The sequence below is a fragment of the Brachypodium distachyon genome, chromosome 3 (genome assembly GCF_000005505.3).
Source record: "Brachypodium distachyon strain Bd21 chromosome 3, Brachypodium_distachyon_v3.0, whole genome shotgun sequence".
Classification (NCBI taxonomy): Eukaryota; Viridiplantae; Streptophyta; class Magnoliopsida; order Poales; family Poaceae; genus Brachypodium; species Brachypodium distachyon.
Genome location: NC_016133.3, coordinates 51464063 through 51480336, shown reverse-complemented (window position 1 = coordinate 51480336; position 16274 = coordinate 51464063). Strand labels below are relative to the sequence as shown.

The 16274-nt window shown below is 43.8% G+C and overlaps 3 protein-coding genes across 3 annotated transcripts; 2 read left to right on the top strand and 1 right to left on the bottom strand.

Annotated features, from left to right (window-relative positions):
- Positions 1-2020: 2020 nt before the first annotated feature.
- LOC100845903 (putative lipase ROG1) lies at positions 2021-6196 on the top strand. The gene is made up of 10 exons (XM_003569967.3): positions 2021-2271; positions 2781-2848; positions 3440-3510; positions 3618-3854; positions 3946-4109; positions 4196-4251; positions 4331-4383; positions 4493-4604; positions 5554-5651; positions 5755-6196. The coding sequence occupies exons 1-10, from the start codon at positions 2150-2152 to the stop codon at positions 5824-5826; spliced, it is 1053 nt and encodes a 350-aa protein (XP_003570015.1). The 5' UTR covers positions 2021-2149; the 3' UTR covers positions 5827-6196.
- A 295-nt stretch (positions 6197-6491) lies between these two features.
- On the bottom strand, positions 6492-9520 carry LOC100844987 (deSI-like protein At4g17486). Its single transcript, XM_003569964.4, has 4 exons — positions 9171-9520; positions 8239-8526; positions 8078-8158; positions 6492-7017 (listed from the first exon to the last, which is right to left on the bottom strand). The coding sequence occupies exons 1-4, from the start codon at positions 9286-9288 to the stop codon at positions 6896-6898; spliced, it is 609 nt and encodes a 202-aa protein (XP_003570012.1). The 5' UTR covers positions 9289-9520; the 3' UTR covers positions 6492-6895.
- A 965-nt stretch (positions 9521-10485) lies between these two features.
- LOC100844678 (3-isopropylmalate dehydratase small subunit 3) lies at positions 10486-13774 on the top strand. The gene is made up of 2 exons (XM_003569963.4): positions 10486-11347; positions 13532-13774. Exon 1 carries the CDS (start codon positions 10600-10602, stop codon positions 11338-11340), a length of 741 nt encoding a protein of 246 aa, XP_003570011.1. The 5' UTR covers positions 10486-10599; the 3' UTR covers positions 11341-11347; positions 13532-13774.
- Positions 13775-16274: the final 2500 nt, after the last annotated feature.

The following is a 16274-nucleotide window of genomic DNA, read 5'->3' as shown; positions in this document are numbered from 1 at the left end:
AGCACTAAGGCATCTTTTGGCCTTTGGGGTGATTCTAGAGAAAATATTTCGCTGTCCCCTAAAAAAAGGAAACATTTCGCTAAAAAGGAAGACACGGCCAAAAATCTCCTGGTTTTCTGCAGCGCAGGGAATTTTGCTTCCGTGTTGTTTCGCTGACGGTGGGACCGGATCATGCTCCCTGTCACATAGGAGTAGTTTTTGCGGCGATGATTGCCTGGCCACAAGCCTACAGCCACAGCGCTGGATCTGCCTTGCAGTTGACGTGGAAGGATAAGCAATGCACCAAACGCTACCTTAAAGATTTAAGAGGCATGTTAGAACAATCAACAACGGAACCACTCAATCACGCTACAGAGGGACCAATCAATGCAGCGTCATGGATAGATGCAGACAGATGCACGCCTTGATCCGTCATTAGATTCATTTAATTTCATCAAAGGGACGTAGGGCGCGGCTCTGGAATTAACGGCCAGAATGATCCTTCATGGAGCGGGGCAGCTAGCTAGCACTGGCTGCGATTGTTCTGCCGGTGTGTCAACGATCACCATTCAAGACGGATCGCACTGCATTGCCTTTTTATTTTCAGCAGTAGCAGAAAAAAAAGAACATCTGAATCTGAATCGGTATATATTTATGCGCATTCGGCAGTTCCTGAGACGACACATCCTTGAAAGGGTCGTGTGCGTTAGGCGGTCAGAAAATATCAGCAAAAGCTATTTAACCGGTGGCTGCAATGCGGTACGCATGTGGTCCAGCATATGATTTTTGCGTGCACTGAAGATGTTTGCGGCACCGCTAATGCGTGGTGCCAACTGCCAAATGACGACAACTCATTGTGCTCTTTGTTGCCCCTCACTCAATTGTGAGTTTCTGGTTACGGAACATCGACCTTTAGATATCAGAATACTCCAGAACACCGATTAGCGACACTGACCCGAACGGCTATCGAGAAATTGTTTAAGCGCACTTACGAGGATTAATTGGCTAATTAGGATACATGTAGTGATTAAACGGGTCCCATGGATGACCAACTTTGACCGAGCCATCACTTATTTTGGGACGGAATTCGAAATTTTGAGTTTGGATGGGTTCAATATAACAACGGAGCACGGGAGTCGTTCCCTAGCTTTCTGCTGGAAAAAAATTTGTTGACTGGGAATCTTTCGGAAATATTGCCTTTGAGTAATATGTCCTCCAAGTTGAAACATCGAGCATAAGCATCGTCCCCTTCCGAAGAAGTCGTCGTAACATATAGGTTTCGGCTATAGCGAACACATTTCATTTTCAAAAAAAATCAAAGCATGTGAAACTTTTTCTAGAACTTTTCAGGATAGCAAAATACGATTATCAAGCCCTTCTAAATTTTGAGACGAAGAAGAGCCCTGGGCGGCAAGAAGTCCAAATTTGCCTTCTACACCCCCATAGGTACAGTCACAAATCTTTCAGTGCTCCTATGTCGGATCCAAAAAGGTGCATCGGTGCCAAATGGTTCAAGCTACAATAATCCTACGAGTTTCCCCGGTTTCTACTCCACTCTATACCAATAAAACACGTATGTGCTAAATAAAGCGTGACCACCTTTTTGGGTGAAAAGAAAGAATTGGCCAGCGTAGCTCAAGCACAGGCGTCGTAAGGTTAACCAGCCCACATGTAACATGTTTCATACTGGAAGATCTCATTGTCAAAAAGCCAAGGAAATCAATCAAATTGGGGTCCATATCTATGCTGCTTGTGATGGGCCGAATCAAAATCAATCAAACTTGCGGTCGATTTTATCAAAACCTTCCGGGCTGCCGGCGGGTGCCTCGCAAGTCAAGTCGCCCGGTTGGCGGCTGCGCTTCTTCCATTCTTCTTCCCGATTAGGTCGCCACGCGTGGCATGGCCCCCACAGGTGGACCCGCCCATCATCAGGCCCCACCTGTCACCGTCCAGTCACAGGGACAAAGATGACCATTGCGCATTGCCCAATCCCCTTGGCAACCGTTTCCGTTCGTCGCCTACCCGCGGAGGCGCTCGCGAGAGAAGAAGAGAACCCGCCCTATAAAACACTGCTCCTCGAGCAACCTTTCCCCCCGAGCAGTTCCCCCCTCCCGTTCGTTCCCCTTCCGCTTCCATTGGCGGGCGGCGTGTGCCGGGGCGGGGTAATTAGATGGGTGACCTGGGAGGTGGAGGAGACTGGCGGGAGGCCGCCGCGGAGGAGGCTCCGGCTGCGGCACCGGCCGGAGGCGGGCCAGACCACCTGGTGGTCATGGTCCACGGGATCGTCGGGAGGTACGGGCTACTACGCTTGCGGGCCTCGTGAGGGGCGATCTAGCATCAAATTTTGCGTTCTGTTTATTCTCGTAATTTGGATTTCCCAATCCTTGTGGGGGCCTGTCGGTTGTTTCGAGAACTCTGCGGATTTGCGATGGCTATCTTAGTTTTCGTGCTTCTGTTTTCGAATTCGGTTTAGGGAAAGGATTGTGGGGCAATAGTATTGGTGTCCCAGTTGGTCACACGCGAGACAAAGAAAATCGAATTGTTTGATCTTTGATGATAAACGTCACATAGCAAACTGAGTTAAGATGGAGTATCTCTTCACGCTACGTGGCTCACGCAGATTCAGCATTTCTAGCCAAGCACGCAAAATTAGGTTTGCATTAAGAGTACCTAACTAGCTGACTTTACGTTTATATATTTTTCCAATGGAGCCACACATGCATATTGTAGCTATGAGTGATCGAGCTGTGCTAACTTGCTATTTTCCCCTTGTACTGATCTTTCTCTCTTCACTTCTACAGTGCGGCAGATTGGAAATTTGGAGCTGAGCAATTTGATAAGTTGCTATCAGACAGAGTCATAGTTCATTGTAAGATCTATCTCTCACCAATCTTATTGGTGTTTAGTTTAGTGAATAGAGAGTTATAGGATTAGCACACACCTCTAGACTCTAGTACATTCACCATGACAAATACAATATGCCATCTCAGGATATCGTAAATACTGACCCTTAACACCTACAGTTGATGCATTTATATGGTTAGTGTACCAACCTTTATCATCGAGGTGCTGGTTCAATCTACACTAATGTTTTTAAAAGGCTGCTCTTTCTTTAGTGGTTCTCATGATTCTGTGCTATTGACACAGATTATCAAAAATGGAAAAAGAAGAAAAGAAGAATTTCCCTAAATGTCAAGTTTTTTCAAAAAAGTGCAGCATTCTTTGATTCTTTCATTGTAGAATTTATTACTATTATGCAAAACGGAGCATTATTGCAGGTGATTTTGATGCTGTCCGTATGTACATCGATCATGTGTCGATGTTGACATAAGAAAAACCATTTTAGCACTAGCAGGATAACGCAAGACTTCCTCTCTCCCTGTACCTTTATTATTGCATTGAAATCATACATAACCTATTACATTTCCTTGCACGGTCCAATAATATTTTAATTCTGTAGGTAGTAATCGCAACATGCACAAGCTAACTTTAGATGGCATTGATGTGATGGGTGAACGGTTGGCACAAGAGGTTAGTTTTTCATTGTGCGTCTTGTATTTTTGCTGAGGATGTATATATCCTTGGTGTGCTTTATATCTTCATTCTCCCAATTTAATGACAAAAATGTAGCAAGTCAGGTTATTGAAGAAATCAATAGAAGACCACAAATAAAAAGGATATCTTTTGTTGCGCATTCCGTTGGAGGATTGGTTGCAAGATATGCTATTGGAAGACTTTATAGACCACCGAGACAAGAATTGGAAAGTGCACCTGAAAGTTTGCGTGACAACAACAGAGGTAATATACATGGGCTTGAGGCAGTCAACTTCATAACGGTTGCATCACCACATCTCGGTTCTAGAGGAAACAAGCAGGTAATACTTCCATTTTACCTTACATCACTATGTTCAGAGATAGAGAAATGGTATAATATCTTTATCTCATTGATTTTTTACATATATGCAGGTTCCTTTCCTCTTTGGAGTTACTGCCATAGAAAATTTTGCGTGCTGCATCATTCACTTCATATTCGGAAAAACTGGCAAGCACCTATTTTTAACTGATAATGATGATGGAAAGCCTCCATTATTGGAACGTATGGTGGATGATTGTGGGGAGCTACAGTTCATGTATGCTTGTCTTCGCCGATTGCCTCTATGTTCTTGGATTGTGAATACTTCTTGTACTTTTCATGCTTATTCATTTCTTATTGTAGGTCTGCTTTGCAAGCATTTAAGCGAAGAGTTGCATACTCCAATGTTGGTTATGATCGTATCCTTACTTTACTCTCTTAAATAGGCTTGTAACAATAAGCATTTGAGAGTTTTTTCCATAACTGTTGTTGCTCAAGATATTGTCGGGTGGAGGACATCATCAATCAGGGGGGGCTCCGAACTACCCAATGTAACGGTTTATGAATTTTGATGTGTAACTTTTGGTCTGTAATTATGAACCAATAGCATGGTCTTTCACATAATTTGTTATTTGTAACATGATTTTGTGTGTTCTGCAGTGGATTGATTCAATGAGCAAGATGTACCCGCATATTGTATACGAGGAACTATCCAAAGCAGAAACTCCTGGTGATGTTACTGATGTGGACAAGGATAACTGCACTCTAGAAGGTTTGCATTACAATTCTGAGTATACATTTGATCCTTTCTGGGAAAATAAAAGCAATTAGTCATTTGTGTTTGTATTTGTATTTCACTTTGTTGTGACTAGTTTTTTTCTTACACAAAAGGATCTTTGACAAAACAGTATTAAATGCCAGTATATGAGGGAAAAGTTAGTGTATTTTGACAAAGAAGCAGTGCTAGAAATCTCAATATAACATGAGAGTATGGATGCTAGCATTCTGGTGCCCGAAGCAATGTTTTCTCCCTGTTTTATGTATCATCAGGCCTCCCGAATCCCAATAGCGTGACTGGCAGGGTTGCTGAAATATAGGATGTGAATCCTGCCTAATTTTGAAATAATGGTTTAAACTTTCTTAGTTTTGTTGTTTAAACTATTATTTTGTTTATGTACACTAGATGGGAGTTTGTGATGCGGCTGCTTTTATGCATGTAACATGTTGATTGCCCAGGCTGGGAACGAGCTTCACAGTTCCTGTTGGTTTCAAGACAAGAAATGTCTACATGTATTTGCAAAATAAACTTTGAGATTGATTCATTTTTGGCCAAACTCAACAGAGTAGTCGGGGCATGGGAATATCTGAACATGTCTTCAATTGCCATGCCATGTTGCATGGGGTCCCTAACTTAGACATCAATTTTCCTTGGATGTCTGTGACTCCACAATGTTTAGTTGTAACATGAAGTTGGCAGATATGGATGCAAATGAGACCACATGCATGGGGACAGTTTTCTGGCTAATCTGAATCAGTCATTACAATGTTGAATATTATTTTCTAAGATTCTATCATCATGAGTTCCCACAAAATGTATAATATACTGACCAAGGAATCAGAAAATGCGAGACGTAATTGATATGCTCTTGGTTCCTATATCAGGTGTCATGTCCTTTAAGTAGAAGCACATAGGACGGGCTAACTTTTACTGAAATTTGCAGAGCGGCTTCTCAGAGGGCTTAAGCGTGTGTCATGGGAAAAGGTCGATGTTAGCTTCCACAAGAGCAAAGTAAGATCTGCTGCACACAGTGTAATTCAGGTATATCTTTGACTCTCAAATCCCATGATATCTATACTGCTAATGTCTGGGAACATAGTGCTGAGGCTGAAGTATTGTGTTACTACAAATGCAATTTGGACAGGTAAAAGATCCTGTAATGCATAGAGAAGGCGCTGATGTCATAAAGCATATGATAGACCATTTCATTCTGTAGTGAACAACCCTGATCTCCGGAAACAAAGCTTGTGCCAGCAGACACAAGTTGCTAACTGCTGAGTTGCCGAGCCTGGTGAGCACGTTTATGGCAAACCCAGGTTCAAGTGTCTTATAGATAGCATTCAAAAAGGAAAGTGTTTCATAGATCAAGTATATATAGAGAGAGAGGCCATGCCTGATGCCCCGTCGTAGTTCATCATGTGATCATGTGTGCTGTGTGTTGTAGCCGCAGTATCAGCCTTGTCCTTGTAAATCTAAACCATTTGTTTAATTGATGTTGTGGTGATGTGCATTTTCAAGAACGAGTGGGCATGGATTTGCTGTTTGAACATTGAATACACGAGGACTAAAGGATTTGAACTTCAAAATTGCTTTGCGTTACATGTCCGATATATGTCTGATACTCTCATCATGTGTCTCATATTGGAGAATACAACAATTTGATGAAAGGTGATGAATTAAAATGTGATTTCTCTCTTATCGTGTCAAAATCGTACTAGAAACATCGTGAGGCACTTCCACCTCCCGAACATGCCCTTACTTCAAAATGGCGATACAGGGCAATGTCGTGCACACTCCTCTGACAAACCTTTGGAATAGAGGTAGCAACTGTTAAGACGGGAAGCTAGCAATCCATCTGTCATCTTGGCTCAAGAAATAGCATCTTGTCATCGCCAGCGGCACTTGTAGCACAGAAAAAAAATAACGAGCCATTGTACAGATCGTAGTTAATAACCATGTACATGGACACAGATCTATGGTAGCAGGTTAAAATATGTATTCGTGTACTTTCATTGTCGGGCTCAGGCAAGCATCGCCGAGGCAACATTTTCAACGATGCCTATCCAGCTAGCTGAATGAATACAGACTAACATCATGTCACTGCTACCAGGGATGACGACATTTGGCCGGATGATATAACAGAGTCAATGCACGACCTGGTGTAAACATCAAGTAACTAGACTCTTCTTCTGCAGAAGATGGCCGATTCCTATCCTGTATCTGCTAGGACAGCGAAACTCCGTGAAGAGGAATCAGTTGTACCGGAGGCAAGCTCCCAGGTGCTCTCAAAGAAGATCTTTGGCTAGCTTTACTGGCACATCTACAGGGTGCAAGTCAGCAGACGGCGCTGGCAACAGGTGCTTGTCCTCATCGCTGTCTGACGATGATACTGAATCCAAATCATCATCTGGATAATATTTTAGAGGAAATAATGAGGATGGTCAATAAGATTGCAAAGAACTAACAGAACTATAAGAGGACATAGTATTTACAATCCCTCCATTGTTTACAGGCCCTAAAAATGCGGTTGTTCACAAGGGTAACTTAAACGGGTGATTACTCTACTGCAGTTGAATATACCAAGAGAAGGAGAGTAGACAATAAAAGAGCTCTTAAATCATGTAATATTATAGTTTCTGATTGCGCATCATTTTTTTCTAGACAATGTTACACAACAGACTTCCGATAGCTTTGAACGCTTCCTCCACTACTACATTTTCTTCATCTAACCGCCCTATAGCCACCTTTCTGGCAGCCCAGACTTTCTTGTGTCAGGAATATATGATTGGTTTGATGAAACCTACTAGAATATCTTTGATTGATTTGATGAAAACTAATAGCATATCTTTGTTTTGCTCGGTTGAGCATGAAAACCAACAGAACTTGTCTCACTTTTAATCAAATTTCCTATAGGTTATAGCTACACAAAACTTGAAAGAATTTAAATGATGCATGAGTTATATATACAAAACGTTGAACGCCATGTGTGTTCTCATGTGTTGCAAAGCTTTCTCTCAAGATAATTCATTTCAGATATAACAATGGATTTTTTCAAAGCATTAGTCCAAGATACTGTCGTAAGTGCTAGCCCGGTATGATTTTTCAATAAGACAATTAATTGCTATTAACTACTAATAGCTTAATTATGTGCAAATTACCAGTGTGTATACCAGTTTTTAGATGGTGACACTAATTGTTCAAACTGAAAGGGTACACAAACAAAGTTGTGAATATTTTTGACTACCATGTAAGATAGAGTAAAATTTCTAACCTCAAAGGAACGACAAGGAAAACAATCACATCTTAATCAACTAAAATGGTGAAGCCCATTTTCTAAAAGGAATGCAAACTATACAAAATTTCATTCTTAGCCCGACAGAATTTCACAAGAAATAACACTAACAGAAAGAGACAACAGATAAGTTTCCTTTGAAAGGTAATGGTAGAAAATATAGAAAGATACCGACCAACAACTGGACGAAGAGTTGGGACACGTCCGATGGGAGAAACTTGGACACTTTCTGGCAGTAGACAGTCAAAAACCGAACCTAGAGTTTGAGAGAGAAAAAGTAACCAATCAGCTATGTTTTTCACCAACTCAGGAAGCAAAACATACAATGATACCAACCTACTCTGGCCAGCCGATTCACCCAGCCAGGGATGGGCTTCCCAGTCAAGTTCTTACAGACATCATCTGTGAAATGATTGCAGTTCTTTGAAATCAAATGATATGTGTTGCCATGATACTTCCCTGCAAGTTTTTCAATGAACGAGCGGAACTCTTCCCGGGACATGTCAGTTGTGCCTAGCCACAGCGTTTTTCTATAGATAAATCCAGGGCAACTTTTTGATTCCACCTCAAATACACCACTTGATGAGAAATCATGAGCTCCAAATCCATATTCCATGCCATGAACTGCTCATTTGAGAAATAGAAATTGGTAAAAGAAATCTTGAATTCAAGCTTTTGTAGATGAGCTAGATGGTATAAAAGAAACCATGACATGAAGATTTTGAAAAGGAAAATACGACCATAGCAAACATAAGTGAAATGTTCAACACAGCAGTGCTTGATTTGTAGTAATGCAGATGAAATAAGCCTGCAAGCAAGTCTCAAGTCTTGACTAATTTTAGTGCCTGGCAAATTGAACTTCTGAAAGTTTTGTCCTCTGGATTTACAAAGAACCTACTAACAACAATATTATGAATTCACAAGACAATACATTGTTCCTTAATATTTGTTTCCCCTTTCCCCCATTATTTCCTGGACCATTGATCAGATCATCAGACATGGCAGGGAAATTTTGGATCGTCCTGCAGAACTCATTATCGCACGATTGAAGTAACCAAAACATTCTATTCATAGTCGGAAAACTCCAGAACATTAAATTGACGCTAAAACAGCAAAGGCAATTGTTCAAAAATCGGAACCACAACCAATTGCTTATCGTCTGTAATCGAATCCATCAGTTTACCCAAACCAGGGGTAGAATACCACGGGCATGGAAGACTCCGCCCTAAGAACAGAACAAAGGGGAAAAGCAAAGAACGAACCAATACCTTCGATTCCGGAGTGGAAGACGCCGAAGCCGAGCCAGTAGAGGTAATCGTTGACGGGCGTCAGGTCGTACACGTTGAGCAACACCGGCGTCAGCGTGCCGCCGTTCTGGGCGTCCATCTATCTCCTCCCGCCGGCGAAGCCCACGAGCCCTAGTAGATCTCGCAGCCCGCCCACCATTAACGGGCAGGGCTGGGGCTTGGTCGGAGCGCGTGGGCCGAGCGACGACGACGACGAGACGGTGGCAATGGAGTTTCTTTTCCTGGATTTGATTTTGATTTTCTGGATTAATTAAGGAGTAATGAACGGCCGTTTCTTTTGACCATGTGACGCTATCTTCAGGCGCAGCTGTTTGGTGATCAGGCGAGCCACCGCCCGGTACAATTCGGCGGTTTCCCGAGCTGCTGGGTACAATTCGGCGGTTCACCTCAGACAACTATCTGACGACTTGTATTACTAACTTTTTTAGCATATTCTCTCCGTTCTAAAATAAGATACATACATGTGTGTTTTGAGATTTAACTTTGATCATTAGATTTAAATTTGATCATTTATGTACAATAGATTCTATGTTATTCTCAAACACGAATTCAAGAGTAATTTAGGGCAACAATCCATGTACTCGCGCGAGGGCATTTTAGTTCGTAAACTTGCAAAATGCTGGCTTAGCACCTTGTTTGGCTTAGTTGATTTACTTTAGTCTAAAATGTTGCCAATGATTGTGGATACGCGCACCTCGCCCTGTCACGCTAAACTTCCGTGCACATCACGTGTCCATTGACTTAGACAAGAGTGTAAAACGATATTCGTTGAAAACCATCGTTCCATAGCAACAAAACACCACTTGGTCTTGACGTTGGTGGTGAAGGCAAGCCTGGATGTAAATTGATGTCGAGAAATCATTGTTTCAAAAAGCCACCACTGACATTGTCGTTAAAAACATACAAAGCCACTGCAAGAACCTAAAACTCACAAAATGTTGATTTTGATTTTCTCCACTTTCACAACAACCGAGGATGAGAAGAACCGGTAAAAATGCTAACACACGACAGTGTGGTAGTTTTTCTAATTTTTTTTCCGAAACATTTTGGCTCAAACAGTTTTTTTTAAGGGGACATCTGTCACAATACTTTCTCCGACCGGTATTACTTGTCTCAAATTTGCCTAAATACGGATGTATCTCTGTGAAAAAGCGTCTAGATACATACATATAATATCTTTTTCGGAAGAAAAGGGCTCTATCCCAAATATCTGCCGATAGGCCAATGTTTCGCAGCGCTTACTAAATGAGACCGTAGGAGTAATAGGGAAGAATTCTCAAAAAAAAAAGAGTAATCGGGAAGAAGCAAAGACTGCGAGACGAAAGGAAGCCGCCGGCCCTAACGTTCCAGTTCCTCGCCTCTCCAGTCTCCACCACACGGCCTTGCCACCATGGCGGCGGCTCCAGTTTTCTCGTTGACGGCTGCGGCGGCGGCTGCGGCGGCGCTAGCCTTCGGCCCAGTGCCCACCAGAGCCCGCAGTCAGGTCCCCCCCCGCCGCCGCGGCACAGTCTCGCTGAGATTCCACCGCACTCGCCCTCTCACCGCGGCCGCCGCCACGGGTGGCTCGCTGTCTTCCGCCGCGTTCCACGGAGAGTGCTTTGTCGTGGGGGATAACATCGACACCGACCAGATCATCCCAGCCGAGCACCTGACCCTGGTGCCATCCAAGCCCGACGAGTACCGCAAGCTTGGCTCCTTCGCATTCGCGGGCCTCCCGACGGCTGCCTACCCGACGCCATTTATAGCCCCCGGCGAGGAATCGTCCCGATACGCCGTCATATTGGGCGGGGCAAACTTCGGCTGCGGCTCCTCCCGCGAGCACGCACCCGTCGCGCTCGGAGCCGCTGGCGCGCGCGCCGTCGTGGCTGAGGGCTACGCCCGCATCTTCTTCCGCAATTCCGTGGCCACCGGGGAGGTGTACCCTCTGGAGCTCGCGGACACCGGTGCCAGTAAGGAGTGCAAGACCGGGGATGTAGTCACGGTGGACCTCGACAACTCTGTAATGATTAACCACACCTCCGGCAAGCAGTACAAGTTGAAGCCTATTGGTGATGCCGGGCCGGTCATTGAGGCCGGTGGGATCTTTGCTTATGCCCGGAAGACTGGAATGATTGCATCAAAATCTGCGTGAAGGAAAAGTGAGTCTTTTACCAATGCATCCAAGTTACAAATGTTTCAACTTCGCTTATACAAATTAGTTGTATGTTTGGTATGATTGATTTGAACATAAGAGGATTACGACATTACGTGTTCAGATGGAAAGTACCAACTCATTTCGGATAGGAGGGTGGGGGTCAATTATGTATGTCCAGGACAATGTCTGTTGTTTGCCAATCAGTTAGGTGTATGGTGAATACAAGATAAGCACACGGATAAGTGAGAGAAATCCAATCAAAGTGATTGAAGGCTCGCTAAAGGTGGCCTAGCTTAGGGTCGTATGATCCCTCTTGGGAGAGATCATGGATATACGTTGAGGACCCGAAACCACCCTGATACCATGTAAAAGAGAGGATTAATATGGCTGAATGTGAGAGAGTATAGCATCCTAAAGATAAGGTCGAATGACAATAAATGCTATCACATCTCATGTAGCCTGTAATCTAACACAAAGTGAACTCTTGGGTTAAATTCAATTGAATTTGGTTGATTGGATTTCTCTCCCACCTATCCATGTGCTCGGTTCGTATTCATCCTCGTATACACCTATCTGATTGGCGTACATGGGTTAGTCTATGTTTCCAAGTTCCAACTTGTACAACCATATGGTTGAGCCATGATGAAAACACCTTGCTGTTTGTTCTTACAGTAAGAGGGCTGTGGGTTATTGCGTGTCAGATATAAACAAGAGCATATATCACAGTAGTAAGTAACCGTCCCCATTAAAAACAAACAAGATATTAACAAGAGGAGTGTAATATGATGCTATTATCACCCTAGGAAATTATTCAATATATATCTGAGCTAAAGGCTAGCAGTGTTGTAAGGTTATCACTGTCCATCTACTGACTTTCAAACAGTTTATTTGAGGTAAAACTTGCTACCAATGTGAAGTTTGCAAACCTCTCGATTACAAGGTTGACAAAGTTTCGGTACACAGTTAGGGGCAGTTTTTCTGATTGCGGACCAACTTCTACTTGGCAATCTGATTGAAGATCTTGACGCTTACCAAGTTCAAGGGCTGAGAAAAATAATTGGTTCTCCAAAAACTAACCCCTTAATTTAGCAATTGCTCGCCTAATACTATCATGTAATAATGGACATTTAGATCCTCTTTTCATCTTTCAAATCCTATTTTCCCTGTTTCACTTGCACAAGCTCACCCCCCAATCATCTCCATTGCAGCATACATGTTCCATATGATTATGTTGTGAAGAAATCGTGCACTGCACGTGCATGTTTACTCGTATGATTTAAGGCAACATTTTCCAGTTTTCATTTACCCTCATTTTATTTGTTTTTTCACATTTCCTAAATAAATAATGTAGCCATTGATCTGATATAAAATGTTATATCTGCCCTTCGGCAAAACTTAGTTAACATGATCCTGAAGCCAGGAATACCTGGGATTTGCCTCCTGTGTTGGATCTGCACCGTCAACCTTAACCCTGAGGTTGGTATTCCCTCAATTTTTTCTAGAAAAAACACAAGACCAGAACCCTCTTGTGTTACTGATGCTTTTAGAGCCCACTTCCCATTTAGCCTTGTACTATTCCCCCAAACTCCTCTTTCTTTACCTCACAACCACAAACTAATCAGCTGAACTCACTCCAGAACATCTTTTATTTACTCCTTACACTGTTCCCCCAAATCTCTCGCCTGTCCCTCAGTTCTCCAAGCGCCAAGCATGGGCTGCAAATGCCTCCATTCCGCTTCCTTGTCCCAAATGGCATCAGGGGACGGCAGCAGTGCATAATGAGGTTCTGTAGGTGCCATAGTTCTATCAAACTTATGGTTGTATTTCTCTATAAAAATCAGATACTTCATTCTAGAGTCTATTGTCCTGATATGCAGAACTGGATTTGACCTGGCTCCAGCAATAACTCTCAAAACTGGCTGGAGTTGTTGTGAGACATAGGTTGGCAAAATCATAAATGAAAGTGCATGGATTAGGTATCCCACCCATGGCTGCAGTTACCCCATAGCATTACCAATGACTATTGACTGTTCAAACAACCTTGATAGTTATTCATTTGAACGATGAAGCACATTGCATAACATGCTGAACTGTGATCTCTTTTGATTCATGGTCAAGTTTATTCCCATAATTGTACTGTCAGACATCTTATGTGTGTGATTCTAACAAAGTTACATCAAATTTTCAGGCAAACTTATCTGCTGCCGGAATAGTTGAGGCCTGTGCGCAGGTAACAGGTTGTGCTGCTATTTCTGCGCTTGTATAAGCAATTGTTCGCAAAAATAAGCTTGAGAGTACTGGACTTTGTTGTATCAAATGTTAGTCATGTAATACTCTTCTTTGTACCCAGTATCTTGCTATCTATGTCTAAAAACTTTCAGTAACATGTTAACATCCTTGCTGTTTACAAATCTAGCTTGCATTAGTTGCAGTAGCGGATGTGTTAAGTTACTTTTGGGTGTTTCTTTTTAGTAGCCAAAAAAGAAAGGTAGTCAAAGTGTTTTCTTTCTTTCAAAGAGAAAAGCGATTTTGTAAGGGCATGGTATTCTTCTCTGAGTAGAAGGTGGAACTGTGTGAAATATGCAGAACTTGCTTTATGCCTTGGCAATACCAACTCCGGACCGCAGAAGCTGTGTGCTGTCCTCTGGTAACACTCACAATTTCAGCACACTGAACTGACGCCGCCCAGCTATGAACACGGGCACGATGATTCGCATGTGTGTGGCACCGACGTCTCGGCGCACCGCTCGGCGGCCCCGGCTAGCGCTTCGTTTCGTGGCGGCGTCACCCCCACTTCATCGCCCGGAGTGTTTCGGTTGTCCCTCCCTCCTTTTCATTTTGATGATTAATGGTCTCGCAGGGACGAAATCTAGCTCGTCTCGTGTGAATCAGCACCGCCCAGTTCACCAGGGATCCCGACAGCCGAAACCGAAAGAGAGAAAGATGTAGGCTGGCCTGGGTAGCTCAACGCGCGTGCGTACGGGGTTGACCGCAGCCCGGCGGCCATCAATGGGCTCGCGGGGGCAGCTGCCGCCGACGGAAAACGATGGAACGCTGTTTCTGTCCGCATCACGAATTGACACTGCCATGCCTACGCATAGTGTCCGTTACTGCTCTTTCCAGTTCCACCTAGCACAAGACTTCCAGGCTGGCCAGGCAGAAGGCAGCTGACTTTTTGCGATGATCTGATGGGTCTCGCTCTGCGCTTCAGTGTTCTTGTTGGCATGCCGCCCTTTTGTTTTTCTAGCTCTCCATTTTTGTGATTGTGAAGCTTGATTAGTTTCTGGCAGACTAGGCGGTAAGCACGTAACATGGCTAGAGTTTCTGCAATCCGCAGGAGCAATTTCTGGGAACCGTATTTACGAGCCGTGTATACGTGTAGGAGTAGTACTACAGGTATTTATTTAGGAACGAAGATAGTACGTAGCACATGCGTACACGGAAGCTGTAGCCTGTAGCAGGACAACCCTGCTGCCAATCATGCAAACAGTTTGTCGTCCCGTGGCGAGAGAGACACCACCGGAAATGAAGTTCAGTGTTAAGTCAAACTCCTGCTCCCAGCTGGACACGGTGTGGTACGGCAGGGCATGAGGGCAGGGGTCGTCGGCCCGTCACTGCACTCATCTGTTGACATCGTCCTGAATCATTCGTCAGAATGCAGTTAATTGCGCGAGGCAGAGTATCAAATCAAGACAGACTAGTATAAAACCATCCCAAATAAACCCTGGATTTTCGTGGGCCGGCTGACACATTTTCTCGAAAATATAAAATTGCACCCACATTTTCTCGAAAAATTTGAAACTGCACCCACATTTTCTCGATTTTTTCGCAGCCACGTCTATATCGTCCGCCACCTATTGTTCGTGGCACTGCCGCTGCGTCATCCTCTCGTAGCTCAGCCTCGAACTGCCAACGGCAAACAGATTCTCCAACAACATCTCTGACTTCTCACTTCAGTTTGCACACAGAAAGCTTTCAGCAAACTGGAATGCATGCAGGCAGGCGTATTCATTGTGGGTTAGCGCCCCCCCCCCCCCCCCCCACCCCACCCAATCCTTATCACTTTGGCCCTGTGTTGATGTGATTGCTCCTTGCCTCTCGTCGACCTTGCAACTGAACTGAAATGTACGGAGTATTAAACAGTAGCATTACAACCATGCACATTAATACTGCGCGTATAAAATGTCAACCATACAGTAGTGGTGTCTAGGAATACACCGACAGGGCTAGGCTTGCAGGTCGCGAGCAGGTTGACCTCGGGATGTTACATTTGTCCACCCGTTGACGCAACGTGCGTTTTTGCTAATCTTTGTGGCTTTATTGCTTTGGTTTGGATGTGTCGGGTTTCTTTTCTGGGGCAAAATGGTTGTCTTTGCTTTCATTTTTCTTTGTGATGAAGTCAGGGACTTCTATTCATCACTCAAATTCTGGATATAACCAGCATCTAGGCAAGAATCCAGAAATGCGGGACATGGTCCAGCCATCGTTGCGACGTCCTTTTTGTACTCACAAGTCGAGCACAGCAATGAGCCGCCGCATTTGCACTGCACCTAGTAAAAAAACTGGATAGAAAACGAAGCACATTCAGAACCAGGTTCCTCGACCTCCTTGCGCGAGGCCATCCCAGCCGAGCACTCGATAGTGCTTCACCACATTGAGGGCTTGAGGCAATCTGTCTCAATGGACGTGCGTGATTTAGACGCTCTCTTTTGCATAACAGAATACACTAACTTGGATCTTTTTTTCAAGAACTTCTTGGGACCGATGAGAGCAACCAACAAAAGTATTTCCTGGCTAACTAGTGACTAGTCTGATGGTAGCCACTAGATAGCTAGAGTGGCCTCGTCCAATGTCTAATTCGTTCCAGCCGAAGTACATGCACCGATGCACGGGATCGATCGATCGAATTATCCGGTGTTTATCTAAATGCT

Coding starts and splice junctions, on each gene's coding strand:
- LOC100845903 (XM_003569967.3), top strand. CDS start 2,150: ATGGGTGACCTGGGAGGTGGAGGAGACTGGCGGGAGGCCGCCGCGGAG. Junction 2,272..2,780: donor GTCCACGGGATCGTCGGGAG/GTACGGGCTACT, acceptor TCACTTCTACAG/TGCGGCAGATTGGAAATTTG. Junction 3,511..3,617: donor GTGAACGGTTGGCACAAGAG/GTTAGTTTTTCA, acceptor GTAGCAAGTCAG/GTTATTGAAGAAATCAATAG.
- LOC100844987 (XM_003569964.4), bottom strand. CDS start 9,288: ATGGACGCCCAGAACGGCGGCACGCTGACGCCGGTGTTGCTCAACGTG. Junction 8,527..9,170: donor CTTCCACTCCGGAATCGAAG/GTATTGGTTCGT, acceptor TCAAATGAGCAG/TTCATGGCATGGAATATGGA. Junction 8,159..8,238: donor GAATCGGCTGGCCAGAGTAG/GTTGGTATCATT, acceptor CTCAAACTCTAG/GTTCGGTTTTTGACTGTCTA.
- LOC100844678 (XM_003569963.4), top strand. CDS start 10,600: ATGGCGGCGGCTCCAGTTTTCTCGTTGACGGCTGCGGCGGCGGCTGCG.